This window comes from Gobio gobio (genome assembly GCF_949357685.1).
Source record: "Gobio gobio genome assembly, chromosome: 9".
Classification (NCBI taxonomy): Eukaryota; Metazoa; Chordata; class Actinopteri; order Cypriniformes; family Gobionidae; genus Gobio; species Gobio gobio.
Window position 1 is genome coordinate 1935650 of NC_137115.1, and position 27500 is coordinate 1963149.

At 40.0% G+C, this 27500-nt stretch overlaps 1 protein-coding gene across 7 annotated transcripts in view; it reads left to right on the plus strand.

Annotated features, from left to right (window-relative positions):
* shf (Src homology 2 domain containing F) overlaps positions 1–27500 on the plus strand; it is a gene marked incomplete at its 3' end in the record, with an annotated part of 198026 nt that overhangs the window by 136469 nt on the left and 34057 nt on the right. For 2 of the 7 annotated variants that reach the window (XM_079825886.1, XM_079825889.1), the window contains one exon: positions 16275–16418. The exons of the other annotated variants lie outside the window; for them this stretch is intronic. In XM_079825886.1, coding sequence (XP_079682012.1) covers positions 16275–16418 — 144 coding nt within the window. The remainder of the gene's footprint in view (positions 1–16274; positions 16419–27500) is intronic. 7 annotated transcript variants of the gene reach the window in all.

Consider the following 27500-nt stretch of genomic DNA (forward strand, 5'->3'; position numbering starts at 1 on the left):
GGCTGGGGCTTGTAATATTGCAGCAGTTTTATTAAATTGGCTATTATTTGGTGACAGCGGGTAGCTTGAGTAACTCGTTCTCTGTAATTTGGTCAAATGAGCTGTGTGAGAGTGTGTATCAGAGGAGCAGTGTGTTATCGCTGTTGTAATTGGTGTTGTTGCGCCTTTGCAATCATAAAAATCATTCATTTTTGAGACTAACGGCAAACGCTCCTGAGTCCTCATGATCCCACTGTTCCTGCTTCACGCTTCTGACGGGGTTTTTCGTCTTCAAAAGAACCAAACTCACTTTTTTTTTTTGTCTCTACAATAAATAAATATAAATGAAAGGGTTTTTATTAGGGCTGTCGATTTAATTAATTAGTTATGGAAAAACAGGTCAGGTCAGGCACTGATGTTGGACGAGAAGGCCTGGCTCTCAGTCTCTAATTCATCCATAAAATGTTCAAAAATCTAAATGTCTGGGAGAAAGAGAAGCATAGACGTATGGATAAATCTGAAAAGCCTGATGAAAGAGCTCAGTTCAGTCTGGTGTTTGTGCCTCTCAGATGCCAGAGCACGAGGACCGAATAGAGCTTTCTTTTGCGTTTTTTCCCCTGCACTTAAACAGACCTATACACACAACATTTCATTATTTTCATTTTGGAAAGTATTCATGTAAACAAAGTTGATTATGTCTTAAGTGAACGTAAACCGTTGGGGGAATATCGGATGTGTATCAGTGTATAGGATTTGTGCATTCTGCCTTTGCAGCTTTGCAACTTCTATACAAGTATTTAAATGAGTTGAAGGTGGTCGTATGGGGCATCACTGACTGGCTTAAACCACCATGATGGCATAGCGTGCATTCATACAACAATGCAACAATAATAAAATAATGCATTGACATAAAAAAGGAAATGTACTTTTGAGACTTAAGTACTTTTATAAAGAAGTACTTCTGTACTTTTACTTAAGTAAAAGTAGTTTTTTTACAACTTTCACTTGTAACGGAGTAATATTTGACCAGTAGTAATTTTACTTTCACTCGAGTAATGGAGTTGTGTTCTTTATCCACCTCTGCCGTTTTCACAGTTTCGTTGTTTACATTGAAGCGGCATCGTTTTCTGAAGCGAATCATCGGTTCGCCTCCCTCCTCTCAGTTTGCTTCATTTAAAAGAGGTTTGCTGTAAACCTTCAAACATTTAAAGTGTGTTTTCATATGTAAAACTGCATGCAAACGTGTGTTCGACTGCTTCCCTTTATAGTTCTGGATCAGTTCAGTCTGAGTTTTCACATGCAGTACAAGCCAAAATTCAGACCCCGGATAAAAATGTAAAATCTCCTCCATGTCAGACATGTCCTGTGATGTCATTGTTCATCTCCATAGAAACCCAAATAATCTTTCAAAAAAACTTTTTAAAGGGACATTACAGCGCTGTGGTGGGAATGACGGCAATACTGTGGGACAACTAGATTTTGTATATAAAATCACATTAATAGTTGTCTGACCTTAAAAACCTCAATTATGTTTTGATTCTTTTACTGATACTTTATTCAGTCATATATATATATATATATAAAAAAAAGATAAATCATTTTTTTACACTTCTTTTTCATTATTGAAGATCAGAAGTCTGGGTGTGGGACAAGCACAAAACAGCAATATATGCATGTGTAATGATGTTTAAAAAGGTGAAAAAATCATTATAGACTACCGGTAAAAAGCACTTTCATTGTAAATGTAACCATAGAGACAGAGCGTATTTAGGCCACGCCCACACCGGGGGGGAAATAATCCAACGCTCTCCATTGACTTTGCATTGTGTGAGGCGGCATCCTTGTCATTTCGGACTTATAACAAAAAACAGAACAATCTCTAAAAGCTGATATGTGACAAAGTGTACAGCAAACAAGCTAAAAACACAGAAATAAGTTTTTATAAGCTGTCGACCCAAAAAAACGAGAGTTTAAGAAGATAAAAGTGGATAAAGGCAGTAAAACGTGACGCTTCAGCTGAAGAATGGGGACATTTTGGGATCCTGACACTCAGTGTGTCTCAGTGTGTCTCAGTGTGTGTGTGTGTGTGTGTGTGTGCAGTAAATATGTGCCACTGTTAAGTCAAATATCCAAATGTCCGTTTTATATATGATATTTACTGTCTTTGATTACATTCCGCTCTAGTCGCCGTAGTTCTCAGTGTAATATGACCTGTAGCGCTCTGTCTCAATGGCCTGGATCCACTTTTTTGTCCTTAAACGCTCGTTTTTTGGGTCAATAGCTTATAAAAACGTCTGGGTTTTTGCTTCTAGGTTTTGTTTAGCTTGTTTGCTGTACACTTTGTCACATATCAGCTTTTAGACATTGTTCAGTTTTTTGTAATAAGTTCGAAATGACAATGAGGCGCTTCACACAATGCAAAGTCAATGGAGAGCGTTGGGTTGTTTCCCCCCCGGTGGGCGTGGCCTTCAGATTATGACGCGTGTCGCTCTGTCTCTATGGAAGTGTGAATTTTTCAAAGTTAAATGTTTTTTTTTATAAAATATGATCAAAGGACATGAAAGTGCCCATAGTCTAAGAATTGCCCATATCATGTAAACGTGTGTTCGACTGCTTCCCTTTATAGTTCTGGATCAGTTCAGTTTGAGTTTTCACATACAATAAAAGCCAAAATTCAGACCCCGGAAACGAGCAAAGTGTGAAAACACCCTGAAATGAAGACGAAACATCACCTCCTCCTCCTCCAGAGCTGCTGTTTACCAACAGTCATTTAGCACGAGGGATTTTGCCAAGGCTGTAAATGCCCTAATCCTCACAATATGCCGCATTACCGCCGCTTTTCAAAAGACGAAAAAGCTTTCTGGCTTAGCGTAAGAAGCGTCACAGCCTCTTAACTGAGTTCACCTTCAGCGAGCAAAACACAATTCATCTGATCTGGCGTCAGCGAGTGTGTGTGTGACCTGTGCGCGTTCACTGTGTCCTACGGGGACACGAGATGGAGCTTCCCTCTCCCAAAACAATTACACGCTAATCTGCGGCACGGAATGAGAATTAGCTCTTTAATCAGGCGGCTGGCAGGCCTTCACTTCACCCGCCGAGGAGGAAGTTATTATATTAGCTGTCAAACAGGCTGACCTCGCTCTCACACGCTAGATCACGACAATTCAGCAAAAGCCAGCGGATAATGCGGCTCTGCCATCATATCTCGCCGCTGGTGAACAATGCTCATCGTTCTCTGGAGAGCGTTATTGCCCCGGCTCCAGATTCTCGCCTATTATGCCTCATCTGTCTTCAGTGTGTGCTGAGCAGAGTCAGTCCTGAACTCCTGAAACGCCGCCATCTTGAGTTTCTTCAGGAACCAACGCATCACAATATTCCTCATTATAATAATTAATATGCAGAATAAAGGGGCGGGGCCTGGTTGAGTTAGTTAGTCGTGTGTTGAAACTGCCGGTTATGGTAAGGGGGCGGGGCATTTCCCAAACACCAATCACAACACACCGCTCCAGCCGACCAATCAGAGCACAGTGTGCTTTTCAGAAGGAGGGGCTTCATAGAGACAGAGCGTTACTGACAGACTGAGAAGAGAGGAGCCGCAACACTGGAGGATATGAGGAGATAATCAACACTACAGCAGGAAAACCTGCTCTAGTAGAGCCAGAAACACACAGCAAGACTCGGATATGGATTATGATGCACACACACACACACACACACTCACGCTCACACACACACTCACTCACTCACACACTCACTCACACTCACTCACACACACTCACTCTCACACACACACACACACACACACTCACGCTCACACACTCACGCTCACACACACACTCACTCACTCACACACTCACTCACACACACACACACACACACACACACACACACACACACACACACACACACACACACACACACACACACACACACACACACACACACACACACACACACACACTCACGCTCACACACACACACTCACTCACTCACACACTCACTCACACTCACTCACACACACTCACTCTCACACACACACACACACACACACTCACGCTCACACACACACTCACTCACTCACACACTCACTCACACACACACACACACACACACACACACACACACACACACACACACACACACACACACACACACACTCACGCTCACACACACACTCACTCACTCACTCACACACTCATTCACACTCACTCACACACACTCACTCTCACACACACACACACACACTCACGCTCACACACACACTCACTCACTCACTCACACACTCACTCACACTCACTCACTCACACACTCACTCACACTCACTCACACACACACACACACTCACACACACACTAGGCATGTGCCGGTATCAAATTTTCATGTTGCGATTAATTGCTGAAGCATTTATCACGGTATACGGTATTATCACGATATTGAAATAAGTTGCAAAAAAAGTGTTGTCATACTATAACAGGTTAAATCACTTTCTTATAACAAAAGAACCAAACATTTAAATACAATAAAGCAATACACAAAAATTTATAAAGTAAACAAATATTTAAAACAGATTAAAGTGCAAAAGAATTATAAAGAACAATAGGTATGCTGAAATGTACATTTAACTAAGATTAATACATGCTTTATAAGTATTTTTCATTGTCAGCTTGTTAATGAATGAACTAATGTTAAATACTGGAGCCTTGTAAAGTGTGTGATTGAACAACAGTCAGAACATATTCAAACAATATCTAGGGCATGCAATTTAGTCCAGATTAAAATATAAAATGCAAGTTTAAAAATTAATAGCCTTAAGTCTTTAAGTATTATGTATTAGGTTATGTGATTACTGGGGAAACGGCTACATTTCTGCTGTTCCGTCAGCGCCCTCTGCTGTCTGAGAGTGAATGTGCACTTCAGCGTGTCTCCTCATTCCGCCATGTGCTCGGCTCATGCACGGTCTATTTACATCAGTGCGCGTTCCTCTTTGACGTGTTTTTCATTTTAAAAGGTTGATGGGTAAAGTGTTCTTAAAATTCATTCTAAAAATCTGAATAATTCGCAATAAATAATTATTCACGGTATTTTGAAGTGCCCACGATAACAATATTGTGCATGTTCATTATTGCGGTATATCATATTACCGTTTACTGGCACATGTCTAGCTCACGCACACACTCACTCACGCACACACTCACTCACTCACTCACACACTCACTCACTCACACACTCACTCACACACACTCACTCACACACACACACACACACTCACGCTCACACACACACTCACTCACTCTCACACTCACTCACACTCACACACACACACACTCACGCTCACGCACACACTCACTCACTCACACACTCACTCACACTCACTCACTCACTCACACACACACACAAACTCACGCTCACACTCTCGCACACACACACTCACACTCTCGCACACACACGCTCACGCACACACTCTCGCACACTCACACACACACACACACTCTCGCACACTCACGCTCACACTCTCGCACACTCACACTTTTGCACACGCACACACACTCACATTCACGCACACACTCTCGCACGCACACGCTCACGCACACACTCTTGCACACTCACACACACACACACACACTCAGGCTCACACTCGCACACACACACACTCACGCTCATGCACACACTCTCGCACTCACACACACACACACACACACTCACGCTCACACTCTCACACACTCACGCTCACGCAACACTCTCGCACACTCACACACACACACGCTCACGCACACACTCTCGCACACTCACACACATACTCACGCTCACTCTCACACACTCACGCTCAAGCACACACTCTCGCACACTCACACACTCACGCTCACACTCACACTCTCGCACACGCACACACACGCACACTCACATTCATGCAGACACTCTCGCACACACATACACACTCACGCTCACACACACACTCTCGCACACTCACACACACACACACACACACTCACGCTCACGCACACACACTCACACAAACACTCACGCTCACACTCTCACACACACTCATGCTCATGCACACACTCTCGCACACTCACACATACACGCTCACACTCTCACACACTCACGCTCACGCAACACTCTCGCACACTCACATACACACACACACTCACGCTCACACTCTCGCACACACGCTCACGCACACACTCTCGCACACTCTAACACACACACACACACACACACACACACACTCACGCTCACACACACACACACACACACACACACACTCTCACACTTTCGCGCACACTCTCGCGCACACTCTCACTCTCACACACTCTCACACTCACGCGCACACTCACACTCTAGCACACTCACACTCTCACACACTCTCACACTCTCGCACACACTCACGTGCACACTCTTGCACACACTCACGCGCACACTCTCACTCTCACTCTCACACACTCTCACACTCACGCGCACCATCACACTCTAGCACACTCACACTCTCACACACTCTCACATTCTCGCACACACTCACGCGCACACTCTCGCACACACTCACGCGCACACTCTCACTCTCACACACTCACACTCACGCGCACACTCACACTCTAGCACACTCACACTCTCACACACTCTCACACACACACTCACGCGCACACTCTCGCACACACTCACGCACACACTCTCACTCTCACACACTCTCACACACACGCACACTCACGCACACACTCTTACTCTCACACACTCTCACACTCACGCGCACCATCACACTCTAGCACACTCACACTCTCACACACTCTCACACTCTCGCACACACTCACGCCCACACTCTCGCACACACTCACGCGCACACTCTCACTCTCACACACTCTCACACTCACGTGCACACTCACACTCTAGCACACTCACACTCTCACACACTCTCACACTCTCACACACACTCACGCGCACACTCTCGCACACACTCACGCACACACTCTCACTCTCACACACTCTCACACTCTCACACACACTCACATGCACACTCACGCGCACACTCTTACTCTCACACACTCTCACACTCACGCGCACCATCACACTCTAGCACACTCACACTCTCACACACTCTCACACTCTCACACACACTCACTCGCACACTCTCGCACACACTCACGCGCACACTCTCACTCTCACACACTCTCACACTCAAGCGCACACTCACACTCTAGCACACTCACACTCTCACACACTCTCACACTCTCACACACACACACTCACGCGCACACTCACACTCTTGCACACTCACACACACTCACACTCTCGCACACCCACACACTCTCACTCTCGCACACTCACACTTGTGCACACACTCACGCACACACTCACATGCACACTCACACTCTCGACCAATCAGAGCACAGTGTGCTTTTCAGAAGGAGGGGCTTCATAGAGACCTGACAGACTGGGAAGAGAGAAGCCGCAACAATGGAGAATATAAGGAAATAATCAACACTCAAGCTCTAGTAGAGCATTATAGGCTTTATTTCTCTCTCCGAGAAGTTTGCTAAATGATTCCCCTCTGGAGTCAAAGACAAGGGCGAGTTCATAACCGCGAGCTGGAGTCCGTTTATCGTCTCCTAAAGCGCACGCCGGCCTGACAGATCAACAAACCGCCAGCTTTATTTTGGATGCGCTGGCAGTTTTGGTCGTTCGCCTGTCAAGCGTTGAGAGCAGCCGATGCCAAATGAATCACAAGTGTGTTTGCGTTTCAGTGAGAGTGTGTGTGTGTGTGTGCATCCGTCTGGCCCCCGGGAGCACATTTGTTTGTGTCTGGTGTTTGTTTTGGATTGTGTGTCGTGTTTCTGTCAGCACACCGACAGGGAGAAGATGCTCGGGAAGCAAAATGAAGGGATTTGTTCCTTGTTTCATTAATAAAGAGACGCGGCTCGGGGCTTAAGTGACAGCGACGTCTCATTTCTTCCACAACAAACTCCCAACACACACAATCCCAACACACACACTCCCAACACACACACACTCTCAGCGCACACACACTCTCATCGCACACGTCGTGTTTTTAATTAACTGAGGTAATTTATGTACAGAACAGGTCAAGACGCAAACAAACTGCTCTATACTGTAGATGTACAGTAATCGACTCTCTGAGCTTCTGTTTACTGTCATTTCTGTCCTTCTGTGTTGTTTTTGTGTGTGTTATTATTGGGATACACAATATAATCGTGCAATATATAAAATATATTTTTATTGATCTGTATCAGTCGATAGGTATATTTAATTGTGCAAGTTTATTTTCCGTATGTTTACACATAGATCACCTTTCAACACTAAATTCATCTTTAAAAATGCTAATCATTCAAGACTGTTAAATGTCTTTAGCAAATCTCAAAATGAACATCCATTTTTCATATTGTACATTATGATGTTGCAATGCCTAGATTCACTTTTACCATTGACCATTTTTGTTTTTTGTGCTTTATTTTTTAAACATTTATTTAGTGTAACAAAGTAACTCATTAGCATAATGCCCGCCTCTGGTCCTGATTGGCTGAGCGCATCTCTTAGCCCCACCCTCACTCACTGTAGTTAATGCCCGGCTCTGGTCGTGATTGGCTGAGCAGCGTCTTTTAGCCCCGCCCTCACTCACTGTAGTTAATGCCCTCCTCTGGTCGTGATTGGCTGAACAGCGTCTCTTAGCCCCGCCCTCACTCACTGTAGTTAATGCCCGCTTCTGGTCGTGATTGGCTGAACAGTGTCTCTTAGCCCCGCCCTCACTCACTGTAGTTAATGCCCGCTTCTGGTCGTGATTGGCTGAGCAGCGTCTCTTAACCCCGCCTTCACTCACTGTAGTTAATGCCCGCCTCTGGTCCTGATTGGACAGTGTCTCTTAGCCCCGCCCTCACTCACTGTAGTTAATGCCCGCCTCTGGACCTGATTGGACAGTGTCTCTTAGCCCCGCCCTCACTCACTGTAGTTAATGCCCTCCTCTGGACCTGATTGGACAGCGTCTCTTAGCCCCGCCCTCACTCACTGTAGTTAATGCCCGCCTCTGGTCCTGATTGGACAGCGTCTCTTAGCCCCGCCCTCACTCACTGTAGTTAATGCCCGCCTCTGGTCCTGATTGGACAGCGTCTCTTAGCCCCGCCCTCACTCACTGTAGTCGTCTCTGAGGCTGGTGTTGGTCATGTGATGCTGTTTTCTGCTGAGATTGAGACGGTCGCCATCGCTACTATTTGTGTCACTGTGTGTCGAGATTGAGATATGATAATGAGCGCTTGCTTTCTGACCAATCACAGCAGAGCATCTCTCAGAGAGGCGGGGTTTAGAGAGACTGAAGAGCTGAAGCTGCAGTGGAGATTAGAGAACATTAGAGTGTGTTTGAGCTGATGCAGGAGAGCCTGTGGAGGAGACGCCAGAATAACATTAGGAACCTTTGAAATATCATATTAGGGACTCTTTAATAACTTGCTATGATGTATTTTGTTTTATGAATGTAGCTGTTCCTGCGCTCTCTGTTATGATATGGATCGGCTTCTCTTGTAAGCGAGTGGGACGTTCCCAGGAATAGATTTGCTGTCACTGGATGGCTGCACTCGGGCGAGATTACGTCCAGCAAAGCTGCATTAATAGAGAGAGAAAGAGAAAAGTGCATGTGCTTTACACCATTTATTGTCTTTGAATAACACACTAGACAAGATCTGACACGTCTGTAATGAAAGCAGCATATGGAGGTGCTACTGTGTGTGTGTGTGTGTGTGTGTGTGTTCCTAATGATCCGGATAATATGGAAAATATAATCACTTGAATCCCACAAAGACTCCTTACTGTCTTTACTAGGAGTCGAGTCTGTTCTCCTCACTCTCTGAGCGTTTATCAGTGTTTAGTTATAACCTGTAAAGCCTGACATATAAAAATAATTATCCGTTTTAATTATTAAATGTATATATTTTATGGCTTATATAGTGAGAATATGAAGGAAAAAAGACATCGCCAAACAGCAAAAATATGCATATGATATTTATATGGCCAAAAGTGAAGATGAATTCTGATGCTTGTTATGTACAACCCCAAATCAGAAAAAGTTGGGACAGTATGGAAAACGCAAAAAAAAAAAAAGAAGTGATTTCTAAATTTACTTTGACACACTATTTCTATTTCTATTACTATTTCATTGCAGACAATATGAACACAAAATATTTCATGTTTTGTCTGGTCAACTTCATGTCATTTGTAAATATGCATCCTTTCCTGTCATTCAGACCTGCAACACATTTCAAAAAAAGTTGGGACAGGAGCAATTTAGGGCTAGTAATGAGGTAAAATGGCTAAATAATGATGTGATTTGAAACAGGTGATGTCAACAGGTGATTGTAATTATGATTTGGTACAAAAGCAGCATCCAAGAAAGGTCTAATCCTTTAGGAGCAAAGATGGGCCGAGGATCGCCAGTTTGCCAACAAATACGTGAGAAAATTATTTAAATGTTTAAAAACAATGTTCCTCAAAGAAAGATAGGAAGAGATTTGGATATTTCACATTCAACAGTGCATAACATAATTAAAAGATTCAAGGAATCTGGAGGAATTTCAGTGCGTAAAGGACAAGGGCGCAAGCCTAAGCTGAACAACCGTGATCTCCGATCCCTCAGGCGGCACTGCATCAAGAATCGTCATCATCTAGAAGCGATATCACCACATGGGCTCAGGACTACTTTGGCAAACCTTTGTCAAGTACCACAATACGTAGTTACATCCACAAATGCCAGTTAAAACTGTCCTGTGCCAAAAGGAAGCCCTATGTGAACAGTGTCCAGAAGTGCCGTCGACTTCTCTGGGCTCGGAGGCATCTGGGATGGACCATCACACAGTGGAAACGTGTACTGTGCTCAGATGAAGCAGTATTTCAGGTGTTTTTTGGGAGGAATGGACGCCGTGTGCTCCGGACCAAAGAAGAAAAGGATCATCCAGACTGTTACCAGCAACAAGTCCAGAAGCCAGGGTCTGTCATGGTATGGGCTTGTGTCAGTGCCCTTGGCAAAGGTGACTTGCACTTCTGTGAAGGCTCCATTAATGCTGAAAAGTACATCGAGATTTTGGAGCATAATATGCTGCCTTCAAGAAGACATCTTTTCCAGGGACGTCCATGCATATTTCAACAAGACAATGCAAAAGCACATTCTGCACACATTCTGCAGTCCTGGCTGCGGAGGAAGAGGGTTCGGGTACTTGACTGGCCTGCCTCAGTCCCGACCTGTAGAGAATAGAGAATGTGTGGAAGACCCCGAACTGTTGCCCACCTTAAGACTTGTTTGCAGGAGGAATGGGACAAAATTACACCTAAAACACTTCATCACTTGGTGTCTTCAGTCCCTAAACGTCTTTTAAGTGTTGTGAAAAGGAATGGCAACATTACAAAGTGGTAAATGCTTTACTGTCCCAACTTTTCTTGAAATGTGTTGCAGGTCTGAATGACAGGAAAGGATGCATATTTACAAATGACATGAAGTTGACCAGACAAAACATGAAATATTTTTTGTTCATATTTTCTGCAATGAAATACAAGTAAAAGTAAATTTAGAAATCACTTTCTTTTCTTTTTTTTGCGTTTTCCATACTGTCCCAACTTTTTCTGATTTGGGGTTGTAAATCAATGAGATCTGTACCACAGGACAGCAGATACTGACATACAGTGCATATACACATCAATATCTGCCAATAATGTCTTGGTAAGATGATATTTCAATGCTTAGTTTGATGATCAAAGCTCTGTAGTTTTCAAACACATAATGCAATGCAAAACAATAATGATGAGTTGAGTTAACTTTATTGTCCTAAAAGGCGACTCTTTTTGTAGACTGCATGATTCGTACAGCAACACAATGCACATTAAACAACACACTTTTATAATAAATAATTAAAAAACTTAATAGCAGCAGGTATAAAGGAATTTTTATATCTATTAGATTTACACAAGGGGAGTTTAAGTCTCCGAGCCGATGGAAAGCAGAAAGGACGAGCTGGCCCTTCCTAGTCACCCTATGATCATACATTTGTGTAATGGTCCTTAAATCAGTTCCAACAATCTTACTGCACATTTTTACAATACAAGTCAATTATGGTAATTTAAATTACCATACCAGCAAATAATAGAGAAACTTAAGACAGATTCAATAAAACATTCTCATGAAAGCAACATCCATTTTAAAAGTTCTAAGTTTCCTCAAAAAATATATACACTGAAGAGCTTTTCCTCTAATAATATCAGTATTTGCTTTAAATTTTAGTTTATCATCAAGTACAATCCCTGAATATTTATACTGTTTGACCACATCTACTTGATGATCAGGTGGAACAGGTACAGAGTTCTTCTTACGGAAATCAATGGACATCTCTTTTGTTTTAGAAGCGTTAATATTTAAAAAAGAATCCTCACACCATTGAATAAAATGATCAACCACTGGACCATGATTCCCATCTGACTCAGTGAGGAGAGACACAATCACAGAGTCGTCTGCGAATTTAACAATGTCTTCCTTCAAAAACACTACGACAATCATAAGTGTGTAAAGAAAACAAAAGAGGGGATAACACACAACCCTGAGGTGTACCAGTGGACGATACCAATGCATTAGACAACACACCATTAACCAGGGTTTCCACGAGGTCTTAAAAAGTCTAGAATTTCAAAATCAAAATTTTAAGCCTTAAAAAGTCTTAAATTCGCAGAAGTATTGAGTTCTAGGTCTTAAATCATTTTAAACAGGTCTTAATTTTCCTCCGTCATGTAACGCTACCTCTAATGCTCATTGAAATGCTCCCACAGCGCTTTTTGTTTTTTAATTCTGGGTGTTGTAGTTCTTTCTTTCGCTAGTCCAAATATAATTTGCTGTATTACGACTACAAATGAGACCAGCATGCATCTTATATTGCAGCCAATCAGCTTTCGTGTTATTGGCGGGAGTCTCTTTCGGATTGGACCACAGACACATAAAACTGATTTTATTCTTCGGATAATAGTCCTCCAGTTTTCGCATTTTTGCGATTACTAAATTACAATGAGATTACAATGCATTTTTTGAGATCCTGCATAATTCGTAATTTCACCGCAAAATAAGGGCAAGATACCAAAATAAACAAGATTTATGCATTTTGTTTATTCTATTGTCATGTGTGACTATTGTGAATCTAACATAAATTGCTAATTTCTGGAAATTACCACCACAAATTCAGTCATTTTGATCTAAAAAATCACCCCAAAAATATCCTGGTGTGATTGAGCTATGGGGAAGTGCAAGTTTATCGATACAAGTTTATCGATTTGTTCAATTTGAATAAATAAATTTACTTTGCAAGTCATTTTGTGACTGCATTTCCTTTATAGGTCATTCATAATGGTCTTAAAAATGTCTTAAAAAGTCTTAAATTTGACTTAGTGAAACCTGCAGAAACCCTGATTAACACACACTCTTTGGACTCTGTTGGTTATAAAATCCATTCCAACACACAATGGCTAAATGAAAATGTTCAATAAGTTTCTTAGCCAAAATATGGGGCTGAACACAATTAAAAACAGAGGAAAAATCAACAAAGAGCAAGCAAACATGATTTTTTGTGCCTTTCAAATGTTTTAAAATCATATTTAATAGGGTACAAGTGGCATCTTCCACTCCTCTACCTGATCTATAGTCAAACTGCATAGGATCAACTATGCTGACTGAGATAAAGCTACAATTTTAAAATAAAAGATTTCATAACCAAGGAAGTAAGTGCAATGGGTCTATAGTCATTAAGAGAAAGAGGATTTATTTTTTTCGCAATTGGCACTACTAAAGAGTTTTTCCACAGACAAGGGACTTTAGAAAGTTTCAAGGATTTGTTAAAAATAAAAGAATAAATCCCTGCTCTGCACACATTCTGCCACCAATGTGATCAGGACCTGGACTCTTCTTAACCTTAACCTGGCTTCACTCATTAGAAATTGAACATTATCTACAGTCTCTGGATCTCCAAAATGATCATACAGTTCATAGGTAAAATCATTCATTTTCAAAACGTGTGTAAAGAGTTAAAATTCTCTGCTAGTTCATAATCGAGTTTCCCTTGTAAAGTAATACCTTTTTTTTTCCTTAACAATAATGATTGAGAAGCCTTCCTCAAAAGCCTGATGATCGTATTTGATTATGTATGAATAATAGTTGGTTCAGTCCAGTTGAAATATTACTAGCAATATAAAAGTTATTCTCACGTTTACTTAAGGCAAGACACCCCAGGTGAATCGAGTAAAACGTATAGATATCATCATAATTCCACAGTTTATTGATTAAATATGCAAATAAGCTGTTATCTAATTAAATATGCACTCATTTGAATACATTACTAGAACAAAAATGTCAGGTTCAAAATTATTGTTCCTTTTTTTGACACAGGAGATTGGATATCTCTTTATCACTCCATAATTCAAAAAATACCGTGAACACAGAAAAAAGGTGAATTTTCACAATTATTTTAGGAATAAAATGTATAAAATCAGGTAACATATATATAAATGAACAAACCCCTTTGTAAAATCCTTCAGAATATATGAATAACGGCCTTTAAAGAGATGTATTGAGTCTCTCCATCATTGTCCGACTGAACAGTTTCTGTCATGTTCAGTGTGTGTGTGTGTGTGTGAGGTAATCAGAGCTGCTAACATGAGCTCTTCAAGCTCCGCCCTCTTCCTGAAAGGGGGCGGGGAGCAGCAGCTAATTTGCATTTAAAGGAACACACACAAAAACGGCTCGTTTTTGCTCACCTTCAAAAAGTGACTGATGCTAATAAATGATCTGTGGGGTATTTTGAGCTGAAACTTCACACACACATTCTGGGGACATCAGAGACTACAGAAACCACAGCAGAAAGACACATGAAGCACGAGCTGAAGGTGGACGTTTGTACGATTACACTAAAAGACTATCAATCAGACGACAGAAGGACTGTAGGAGATTGTGTGAAGCAGTCGGTTTATAGGGTTAAAGGGTTAGTTCACCCAAAAATGTAAATTGTGTCATTAATGACTGAGCCTCATGTGGTTGGACACCCGTCAGACCTCCGTTCATCTTCAGACACAAATGAAGATATTTTAGTGTAAATCTGATGCTCTGAAAGGCCTCCATTGGCTCAACTTTACACTCTCAAGACCCTTAAAAGACACTAAAGACTAAAGTTACAAAGTCCATCTCACTACAGCGGCTCTACAATAACTTTATGAAGAGACGAGAATAGTTTTTGTGCGCAAAAAAACCCTAAATAACGACTTATATAGTGATGACGATTTCAAAACACGGCATCATGAAGCTTCAGAGCGTTGTGAATCAGTGAGTCGATTCAGCGGTTCAGAGCGTTATGAATCAGTGAGTCGATTCAGCGGTTTGGAGCATTATGAATCAGTGAGTCGATTCAGCGGTTCAGAGCGTTATGAATCAGTGAGTCGATTCAGCGGTTTGGAGCCTTATGAATCAGTGAGTCGATTCAGCGGTTTGGAGCCTTATGAATCAGTGAGTCGATTCAGCGGTTCAGAGCGTTATGAATCAGTGAGTCGATTCAGTGGTTTGGAGCCTTATGAATCAGTGAGTCGATTCAGCGGTTCAGAGTGTTATGAATCAGTGAGTCGATTCAGTGGTTTGGAGCGTTATGAATCAGTGAGTCGATTCAGCGGTTTGGAGCGTTATGAATCAGTGAGTCGATTCAGCGGTTTGAATCGCCAAAGTAAACTGATTTCAGCAGTTTGGTGGTTTGACACGCAATCCGAATCATGATTCGACTCACTGATTCATAACGCTTCGAAGCTTCATGATGCCGTGTTTTGAAATCGTCATCACTATATAAGTCGTTATTTAGTGTTTTTTTGCGCACAGAAACTATTCTCGTCTTCATAAAGTTATTGTAGAGCCGCTGTAGTGAGATGGACTTTGTATCGACGTCTTTAGTGTCTTTTAAGGGTCTTGAGAGTGTAAAGTTGAGCCAATGGAGGCCTTTCAGAGCATCAGATTTACACTAAAATATCTTCATTTGTGTCTGAAGATGAACGGAGGTCTGACGGGTGTCAGTCATTTTTGGGTGAACTAACCCTTTAAACATCTCTCGAGGTGTTTGTGTTTGAACACACTGCACTGCTCTTTGTTTCCTTTCTGTTTCCTGTTTCTCCTGTGTCTGACGCTCCTCTCTCCTTCTCCTGCCCTCCCTCCCTCTCTCTCTCTCTCTCTCTCTCTCTCTCTCTCTCTCTCTCTCTCTCTCTCTCTCTCCTCTGTTTCTCTGCTTCTCTCTGGCTCTCTGCAGTCGAGATTAAAGTCATTAAGGACCTGCCGTGGCCTCCTCCGGTGGGGCAGCTGAACACCAGTCCTCCTCTAATGGAGGCGGTGGAGGCTCCATCCTCTCCTGGACTCAACACCACCGCCTCCGCCTGTGACCAGCACCAGCACGGTGGGTCCGACCTGAGCTTTCCTCCTCTGACCCGCTCATCTCTCTCTCATTTCTCTCTCTCTCTCCATGTCTCTGGGGCTCAGGCGGGATCTTAATGTCTCCAGCTTTGTATCACAATGTGACTTTATTTCTAGAGATGCTCCGATGTGAAAATGTTGGCCAATACTGATAATTCTTTGTATTTGAAAGCCGATAACCGATAAATTGGCCAATACATTTCTGAGATTTCTGAAGTCTCATCATTAAATCAGTGTCCCAAACACACAGTTATGATGTTCTCATTATAATGTAATGTAGCCGATATGACAGACGGTGCACTTTACATGGGATCGACCGATATGGATTTTTTTAGTGCCGATGCCGATACCGATTTTTTTTCATCAGCCTTAGCCGATGAGCGATTTTCTTGAGCCGATATTTGGAGCCGATACTGCTTTTGCTCCCTCAATTTACAACATAAAAATGACAATGATCAGGATGATAACAATTTAAAATTTACAATTTAAAAAAGGAACATTTATTTAACAACAATATTTAACAAATAATAAAAACAGGTGAGGTAGAACAAGAAAAAAAAAAGAGTTCAGTGGTGAAAAATTCTGAAAATAAATATTTAAGTGCATAATAAAGTGCACACTGACTGTACTATACTTAATTTACAACTATTTACAACCTAGTCATTTAATGGTTACACTCTAAAAAAAGCTGGGTTAAAAATAACCCAAGTTGGGTTGAAAATGGACTAACCCAGCAATTGGGTTGTTTTGACCCAGCGGTTGGGTTAAATGTTTGCTTAAAACAACCCAATCGCTGGGTTAAAACAACCCAATCGCTGGGTTAAAACAACCCAATTGCTGGGTTAGTCCATTTTCAACCCAACTTGGGTTATTTTTAACCCAGCATTGTTTAGAGTGTAGGTGCTCTTCACTTAATCTCTTGTGGAGCAACACTAGCGGTAATTCAGGAGAAAATCTCCCAATGCTCCACGTGAAACTTCGGTCTTTCGACCTTTTACCATCGTGTCAATTCTCAGCTGATTTTGATTAATATGCGCGAGGGAGAGCGAGAGAGTCTGAAGACGGTGAGAGCTGCCCTGTGGACGCCTGTCTGGAAATAATCCAGGGAAAAAAAATATCGGCGAACGCAGCAGATATCGGCCCAATATATCGGTTTAACACTACACTTTACCATATTTTACTTTCTGAAGTGATGCAATCATATTTAAAGCAGTTCAAACCCATCATGTGATCAGTGCACATCTGAAGGAAATAATTCATTATTTATCAGCTTTAATATATCGGACAACGAACATATAATCGACCGATATCCAATATATCACACTGATTAATTTCACAGAAATTTGACTTAATCTTATAACCATGCTTTTGTTTCTCATTTAAAACTCTCAAAATTACTTAAACTTTTTTATTTTTAATTCCGAGGCAGAAATGGACCACCAAATAAAGCTGATTATTTTAGTAGATTAAAATGACTGTTATTGAAATAATACTTAATGTGTTTATTAATCACATGATTCTCAAGATCATGGAAAACCTGGAGATATCAGGGAATGTGGATTTCCAAGACTGTAGAAGTCCTAATTTCTGGGTTACTTTTGCTCTAAAAAATGTAATTGGCTTCAAAATACTCTGCCAATAAAATGTGTATAATATATATATATATATATATATATATATATATATATAATATATATATATATATATATATATATATATATATATATATATATATATATATATATATATATATATATATATATATATATATATATATATATATATATATATATATATATATATATATATATATGATTCTGAAACGTCCTTTTAGAATGAGTAACGAAGGAACGCCAAGTCACTTCATTAGTTATGTTTCCATCACTCATTTTTAAGTATCGCATCAGAAACGAGTGAAGTAAACACCAGTTTTTATGCTCAATTGAGGTGGTCTTTGACTTCTGCGTAAAACAGTTAATGCGAATGATGGGAGATGGAAACACATTTGCTGAATATATTATGACATAGCGAACTTTCAACCCATGTGACTAATTGGGCACCTAATTCACATGTGTTTTTTTGCTAACTTTTTGCGAGATTCATGTTTGGATGTTTACCCAGCTATTGAAGATTATAGTGTTATGTGGAGTATTATGGTATTATGAGAGATGGACTAAACTAGTGTATTACCTGCGTCTGATATAGCATTCATTCTTCTAGTCGATGTCCATAATATTATATCCATTATAAGATATCAGTGTGAATGTCTGCTGAGGAAAGCGATAGTTTTCAAAGCTTTCCCATGACAGCGCTAAAACAACGTCCTTGTTCTGACTAATAAAGACAGTGTTTGCCGCCTTCTACTTGTGTAATAATGTAACTTTCACTTTCAAGTCCATTTCACAATCACTAACGGGCCCTTTCTTAATACCAAATATGGCATATTATTGATATAAAATAATATTTATTGAACAACACTATTCAAATGAACAACAATAGCCATTATAAAAGACAAGAGGAAATAAACATAAGTGAACAATTGAGTCAAATGTACTAAAGCAGCTCTAGTACAGGATTCCAGTTAAATATAGCCTAAATATAAAGTTATGAAACTTAACTTCACCTTGATCGCAGAACGCCCGCTGATGGTCTGGAGCTCACATCTGCGAAAATGTTGTCAAATTGTCAAAATTGCATATTTGAGGTCTAAATAATTACATTCATGCCTAAAAACTCTTATTATAACTGTAAAACTACATTCAGTGGCACATTATACACTCACCTAAAGGATTATTAGGAACACCTGTTCAATTTCTCATTAATGCAATTATCTGATCAACCAATCACATGGCAGTGTCTTCAATGCATTTAGGGGTGTGGTCCTGGTCAATCTCCTGAACTCCACACTGAATGTCGGAATGGGAAAGAAAGGAGATTTAAGCCATTTTGAGCGTGGCATGGTTGTTGGTGCCAGACGGGCCGGTCTGAGTATTTCACAATCTGCTCAGTTACTGGGATTTTCACACACAACCATTTCTAGGGTTTACAAAGAATGGTGTGAAAAGGGAAAAGCATCCAGTATGCGGCAGTCCTGTGGGAGAAAATGCCTTGTTGATGCTAGAGGTCAGAGGAGAATGGGCCGACTGATTCAAGCTGATAGAAGAGCAACTTTGACTGAAATAACCACTCGTTACAACCGAGGTCTGCAGCAAAGCATTTGTGAAGCCACAACACACACAACCTTGAGGCGGATGGGCTACAACAGCAGAAGACCCCACTGGGTACCACTCATCTCCACTACAAAGAGGAAAAAGAGGCGACAATTTGCACAAGCTCACCAAAATTGGACAGTTGAAGACTGGAAAAATGTTGCCTGGTCTGATGAGTCTGGATTTCTGTTGAGACATTCAGATGGTAGAGTCAGAATTTGGCGTAAACAGAATGAGAACATGGATCCATCATGCCTTGTTTCCACTGTGCAGGCTGGTGGTGGTGGTGTAATGGTGTGGGGGATGTTTTCTTGGCACACTTTAGGCCCCTTAGTGCCAATTGGGCATGGTTTAAATGCCATGGCCTACCTGAGCATTGTTTCTGCCCATGTCCATCCCTTTATGAGCACCATGTCCTCATCCTCTGATGGCTACTTCCAGCAGGATAATGCACCGTCACAAAGCTCCAATCATTTCAAACTGGTTTCTTGAACATGACAATGAGTTCACTGGACTAAAATGGCCGCCACAGTCTCCAGATCTCAACCCAATAGAGCATCTTTGGGATGTGGTGGAACAGGAGCTTCGTGCCCTGGATGTGCATCACACAAATCTCCATCAACTGCAGATGCTCTCCTATCAATATGGGCCAACATTTCTAAAGAATGCTTTCAGCAGCTTGTTGAGTCAATGCCACGTAGAATTAAGGCAGTTCTGAAGGCGAAAGGGGCTCATTCAAAGGGGCTCATCTTATTAGTGTGTGTTCCTAATAATCCTTTAGGTGAGTGTATTTATGCATAACATTGCATATTTGAGGTCTAAATAATTACATTCTTGCCTAAAAAATCTTATTATAGCTGTGAAACTACATTCAGTGGCACATTATATATACAGTAAATGTGTTTAGCTCATATAAATATGGTGGATTTGCTCGACCGCCATGACGGTCTCCGCGAGCGGAGTGATACAAACGGTGAAGCGGCTCCAGTGATGATCCTGGGGGAATGTGCCAGACAATCCTGTTTATTTTAGTACATTAATTATTATTATTGAGTAATTGTTCAGTTACTCTAGATCCAACTTTTTCTCTCTGGACGATGGTCGTTCCCACTCCTGAAAACAGGTCTTTCCAACACATGAAGCACATATGCTCAGAGAGAGTTAATGGGCTGCAGGGAGAGTAAAGCGGCTTCTGCCCGTCCAAATGTAGCATTCGCTTCCGCTCAAGCAGAAAATCAGCCAAGGCTCGAGTCCAGCGCTCCTGAAAACACCTCATTGGCTTTTATAGAGCGTCTGACACTCAACAACAGACGCTCAGTGCTTCACCACCTCCGTCTAACATAAGCACAACCTTCCCGAGTTTGCATTTCATTGGTTTGACAGGGAAATGTGGAGAAGCGATTGTGCCCTGGAGATTACAGATGTTCAGATCCTCAGGAATACGCTTCGAACTATCCGATGACTTGAACTCATGTTTCCATTTCAGACGTTTGGAAGGCTTGCGCTCACTTGATCCGTGTGTTGTGCCGTAAAACCAGAAAAATGCTTAAGAGGCGTATTGTGTGTCGCTCCAAATCCAGATTTCCGTGTCAGACGGCGGAGCGAAGGTATCGGTTTCTCGCAGTGGTGCGTGTGGATTTAAGCACATCAGGCGGCTGTAAGTTAACCTGGATTGATCCGGCCAGCGGGTTTCCTCCAGAGATTAGCCGTAAGATGATCCCGCCACTCCACTTCCTCACAGGAATAAACAGGTTAAAGGGTCGTTTCACAGAGACGGCGGGAATTCAGTGGTGAGCGCTGCCTTCTGGATGTGTGAAAGCTCAAATTCACCTTCAAGTGCTGCTTTAAAGATGCATCTCAAATCTAAACACGTACGATGTTTCACACTGATGATCTGGGATATATTAGGCAGCAAGTGAACATTTTGTCCTCAGTTTAGCATCACATTATAGATGTCCAGCCTCTCATGGAGACGGTTTTCCCTGTGGCTCTTTCAGCAGATAATGCGCCGCCACAAAGCACAGATGCTTCAGGAATGTTTTGAGGAGATCAACCACGAGTTTGAGTCCAAATTCCCCAGATCTCAATCCAATCGAGCATCTGTGGGATGAGCTGAACAAACAAGTCCGACCCACCTCGCAACTTACAAGACTTAAAGGATCTGCTGCTAACATCTTGGTGCCGGATACACAGCACACCTTCAGTGGAGTCCATGCCTCGCCGGGTCTTTAAAAGCACCAGTTGACCTCGCTAATCAACGTTTATTCCTTTTGTATTCCTGCCAACCCGTCTCATCAATCTGACGAGATTTTAATTTTTGCGCACCAAATTTGCATATAAATATGGGCAAACTCTTTTGTTTGCACCAAGAAAAGCTGGAGCCTTTTGTTTTCGCCTCTGAATTAATTGTTGCTGCTTTCCGGGCCTTTCTTTCAGGCTTGAGTCTCTGTAGAATATGAAATAATATAATTAAAAGATATCTAGATTCCATTCTGCGAGTGAGACTGTGAGGCTTTTCTCTTTCTTTGTGAAACACTTCGCATGTTCGGCTCTCCTGGGGTTTGACGGAGGGACGAAACAAAAGCCTGGCCCGTGACATCCAGCTGTTATCAATGCATGTTATTTTAGTGCACATTTGTGGCCGATTGACTGAGGTCTTCATTCACCTGTGTGTGTTTTCTCAGTGTGTGTTGAGCTGAATTGCGGCGGTGAATTACGGCCGGCCGCTGAGCGCCGCTCGCTCGATGCAGCTCCATTAGTGAATTAGTAAATGAGAATTAATCAGCAGCTTTAATTAGCAGATGTGTTCAGGAGTTACTCTCACTGCGGAGCGGTTAGTGTCCGAGTGCTTTCAGGACAACACAACCTTCTCAAAATGAGCTGAGGAAACAGGAAATGATGTCATGAACTGCAAACCATCTGTGAGACCACTACCAATGCGTTTGTTATTCCTTTTTTATTGTGTCTTTTATTGGAGTTATTAAAATAATTAGTCAAATATATTAATTATTTAATATTTTTAATTTAATTTATTTTAATTATTATCACACTAATACTAATTATAATAATAATAATCATCATCATCTTCATCATAATAAAAAAAATCATTATTAATTATATTAATTAGCCTACACAGACACCTATTATTATTATTATTAAAGATAATTAGTAAAAATATATTTATTATTATTATACATTTTATTTTAATTTATTATAATTATTATCAATCATATAGCTGTTGATATTCTTAAAATACCACTACTACTACTTATTATTATTATTATTATTATTATTATTATTATTATTATTATTATTATTATTAATAACAATAATAATAATAAATAAATAAATACAAATCATAATATTAATTGGCCTTCAGAGACAACAAAGTTTAATATTGTTGTTATTATTATTATTATTATTATTATTATTATTAATTATTATAATTATCATCATCATCATTATTATTAGTATTATTATTATTAAGATAATTACTAAAATATAGTAATTATATTTTAATTTATTATAATTATTATTAATAATATAGCTTTTGATTTTCTTAAAAAACAACTACTACTACTACTAATAATAATAATAAAAAAATGGTCTACACAGGCACCAATGTTTATCATCATCATCATCATCATTATTATTATTATTATTATTAATAATAATAATAATAATAATAATAATAATAATAATAATAATAATAATAATAATAAATATATTTTTCCTACATAGACACCAATGTTAAAATACTAATATTAATGTTAATAATGTATATATATATACATACATACATACATACATACATACATACATACATACATACATACATATATTATTATTATTATTATTATTATTAATAAAATAATACTTAATGTGTTTATTAATGACAGGAATTTGATGTAAAATTATTATTCAAACAATGTGTGTATCCTGCCTTTATATATAAAAATAAATCAATTCAATATGAGCTTGTACGGTTGTATTTGTGCAGTGATATAATAATCATAATACTTCAGTATGATGTTGGTTATCTCTCATAAATATGATTTAGATGATCTAATATGCCATAACGGAGCAGTTTCCTCATGAAGCTCTGATGATTGACAGCCGTTCCTCCAGTCGCCAATCCAACGCCCAATTAAAGCCATGTTTGATTCCACCTCAGATCCCCTGGCGTCTCCTTATCTCTGCGGCTCTGTGTGTGTGTGTGTGTGTGTGTGTGTGTGTGATGACAGACCGGATGCTCGGATCTGATAAAGAGATTGAGCTTGTGTGTCTCGTCTCTGCTTCTCTAGTTCTGCTTTATTCTGGAGATTCTGGCTAGAAGTGACAAACTGTGCTGATTTAAATGTGAATAAATCAGATTTAGACCTTATACATTTCTTCTGCTGAGATGAGATGAGTCTGTTTGCCCGTATATAACACACACACACACATACACACACACACACACACACACACACACACACACACACACACACACACACACACACACACACACACACTGACTTTATAGCTGTATTTTTGGTTCAACTGTCGGCTGAATTAATGTTAGTGTAAACTGCACAACTGGCCATAACTTTTGAAAATGATTTTAAAACATATTCTGAAAATAATAGGGCAGACACACACACACACACACACACACACACACACAGGCACACACACACACACACACACACACACACACACACACACACACACACACACACACACACACACACACACACACACACACACACACACACACACACCACACACACACACACACACACACACACACACACACACACACAGACACACACCGCAACAGTCAAACCCACATTTATTCACACACCTTCAACATTTCCTCCCTTTATCAGTTTATTCGCTATAGTTCAGAAAATGGTAATAAAATATGAGCAGAACTCAGAGTTAAACTGAACAAGCTCATCTTGATAATGTCAGATTATGGGATGTAATGATCACAATAAACCAATCAGCTGTTAGATTTAACAACACAATTAGACAATACCAGTTTAGTTCAACCATTTAGTTCAGTCTGTGGGGTCAAAGGTCACATTAGCAATTAAAGACAAAACACTTCAGCAAAACATGCTCAGCTCAAAGTGTGGGAATCATTTTTGGTTTGTCTGTGTATGCATATATTAATTTTACACAGCAGAATGCACTTTTCAAATAAAAAAAAACAACAACATTAATACAGTTTATACATTTGTTTTAAAGAATATAAAACATCATCATGTTTAAACACTGTAATCCTCAGCCATGCAAATAAAAGTGTGCACATTTAATTCAATTACAGCCATTTTAATAAATGTGTACTAAATCATAAAACACAGAAATTAAAACTAAAGCATGTCGTAGTGCCCTGATGTTAAAGTTTGAACGTTTTTAATCCTTTCTTTTATTATTAAGATTAGCAGAATTTCTAGAACTGATTTAATAGGACCCAAAATAATTAAAATAATGCCTTTCTTACATATTGTGTGTTTGACCAGTTTTTATACTGTTTAAAATTCACTTCATGCCTTAAAGCTGCACTATGTAAGATTTTTTTCAGTAAAAATCCAAACACCTCTAGGCCAGTGTTATATATTTAAACTACGGCTTAGTTTTGAACAGGCGACCTCTAGTGGACGTTAAACTTACATAGTGCAGCTTTAAAACAATAGATTTGAGTTTTTTAGACAGTAAGTAGGCCATTGAATTGCTGCTCATTTGCATATTCAAATGTCTCTCAACTTTGCATCGCTGGACACGCCCACTCCACACGGCCACAGTTACTAGGATTTAAAAGAGTGTGTTTTGCAGCGATGCCATAGGTCAGCGGTGTCCAAACTTTTTTTAAAGGGGGCCAGATTCGATGTTGTGGACATACCCGGGGCCCGGTGCCTTTTCTATTATATATATATAAATATAAATATATATATAAATACATGACATGTTTTGTTTCTTGAAAACATGACAGATTTGACAAAAGCTTGAGCTGACAGTAGCTTGAGATAGGACACAGATGTAAATTATAGATATTTAACAATATCTGTAAAACTTTCATCAACCAAAAAGTTTTAAATATTATTAGTGAGTTAGAACTCTATTCTTATTTAAATGAACGCATGCTCTATTTACATCACCACAGGTAAAACCACACTGCAATAAATGTCTTTTTTCCAGCCCAAATATCTACAAATTCTTAAATCAAGATGCTTTTACTAAGGAAAATTACATCTTTTTTCTTGATTCCTGGCGGAAAAAATCTAAATGAATTGAGTTTTTGCTTGAAACAAACTAAATTATCTGCCAATGGACTAGAAAAATAATCTTGTTTCTGTTTGGGACACAATAAACAAGATTCCAAACAGAAAAAAGATAATTTTTCTTACCCCATTGGCAGATATATTTGCTTGTTTTAACCAAAAACTCAATTTCATTTTATTTTCCAGAAAATAAGAAAAATATATCTAATGTAATTTAACTTCTCCAGTAAATGCATCTTGATTTAATAATTTTTAGATATATTTATACTAGAAACAAGACAAATATACTAAATGACAGCATTTTTTACAGTGCACACAAGGCAAAAAAAAAAAAAAACATTATTTCCATATCTAGAATGGATTTATGGTATTTAGTCTATAAACATATAAATACAAATGCACAAAACTGCAAGTTTATGACAAAAATAGTCTGTAATTTGGCCTTTATTACTCATTTAATACATGTCTACATTACAAATGCAATAAAAAGAGATATTAACCTACATTTCTGACAAATCACCACGGTTACAGTGAGTGTTACCACGGTTACAGTTCGTGTTACCACGGTTACAGTTCGTGTTACCACGGTTACAGTTCGTGTTACCACGTTTACAGTGAGTGTTACCACGGTTACAGTTCGTGGTACCAAGGTTACAGTTCGTGTTACCACGATTACTATTACCACGGTTACGTTGAGTGTTACCATGGTTACAGTTCGTGTTACCACGGTTACAGTGAGTGTTACCACGGTTACAGTTCGTGTTACCACGGTTACAGTGAGTGTTACCACGGTTACAGTGTTACCACGGTTACAGTGAGTGTTACCACGGTTACAGTTCGTGTTACCACGGTTACAGTTCGTGTTACCACGGTTACAGTGAGTGTTACCACGGTTACAGTGAGTGTTACCACGGTTACAGTGAGTGTTACCACAGTAAAGCCATGATAATGATGGTGAAGTGTTGTTTGAACAGTATTTGAACTGGATCGGCTCAGTGTTTCTCCTGATTTGCACGTTAGTGTTGTTGTTTAGTCAGCGCTGTTTAACTGGATTTAAACTAAATTAAATCACAGAGATCTGCAGCTCGTACCAGAGACCTCTGTGCTGAACTCGAACACTTCTCATTGGCTGTTTAGAGGTCATGTGATCGAGACACTCAACAGGTAAACACATGTTCAGAGTCAGTAGCTTTTTTTCTTCCCGCTTTTGGCATTTTAATGTTTCCCTGGCCTAAAGTCTAGAACTGCCACCTTGTGTTGACATTGTGAAACTGCACGATTTGTATATTATGTATGGCGGGCCACATATAATATATTTGAATAGACAGCTGCGTTTGGCCCGCGGGCCGGACTTTGGACACCCCTGCCATAGAAGAACCTTTCAGTGATCAGTTATTGAAATAACCTTTAGTGCGATGGGAATATTGAGCCAGTACTGATGCCAGTACTCTCACTGAAATGACTCTCAGATGTTTTGTCAGTAAATCACTGAGCTATCAGTCTCTCCAGAGCTCTTAGTTTTCTTTGACAAGTATCTTCGTCTGTTTCAGTGCATTTGTTGTAAGTGTTTGTGAAGGAGGAAAGGGC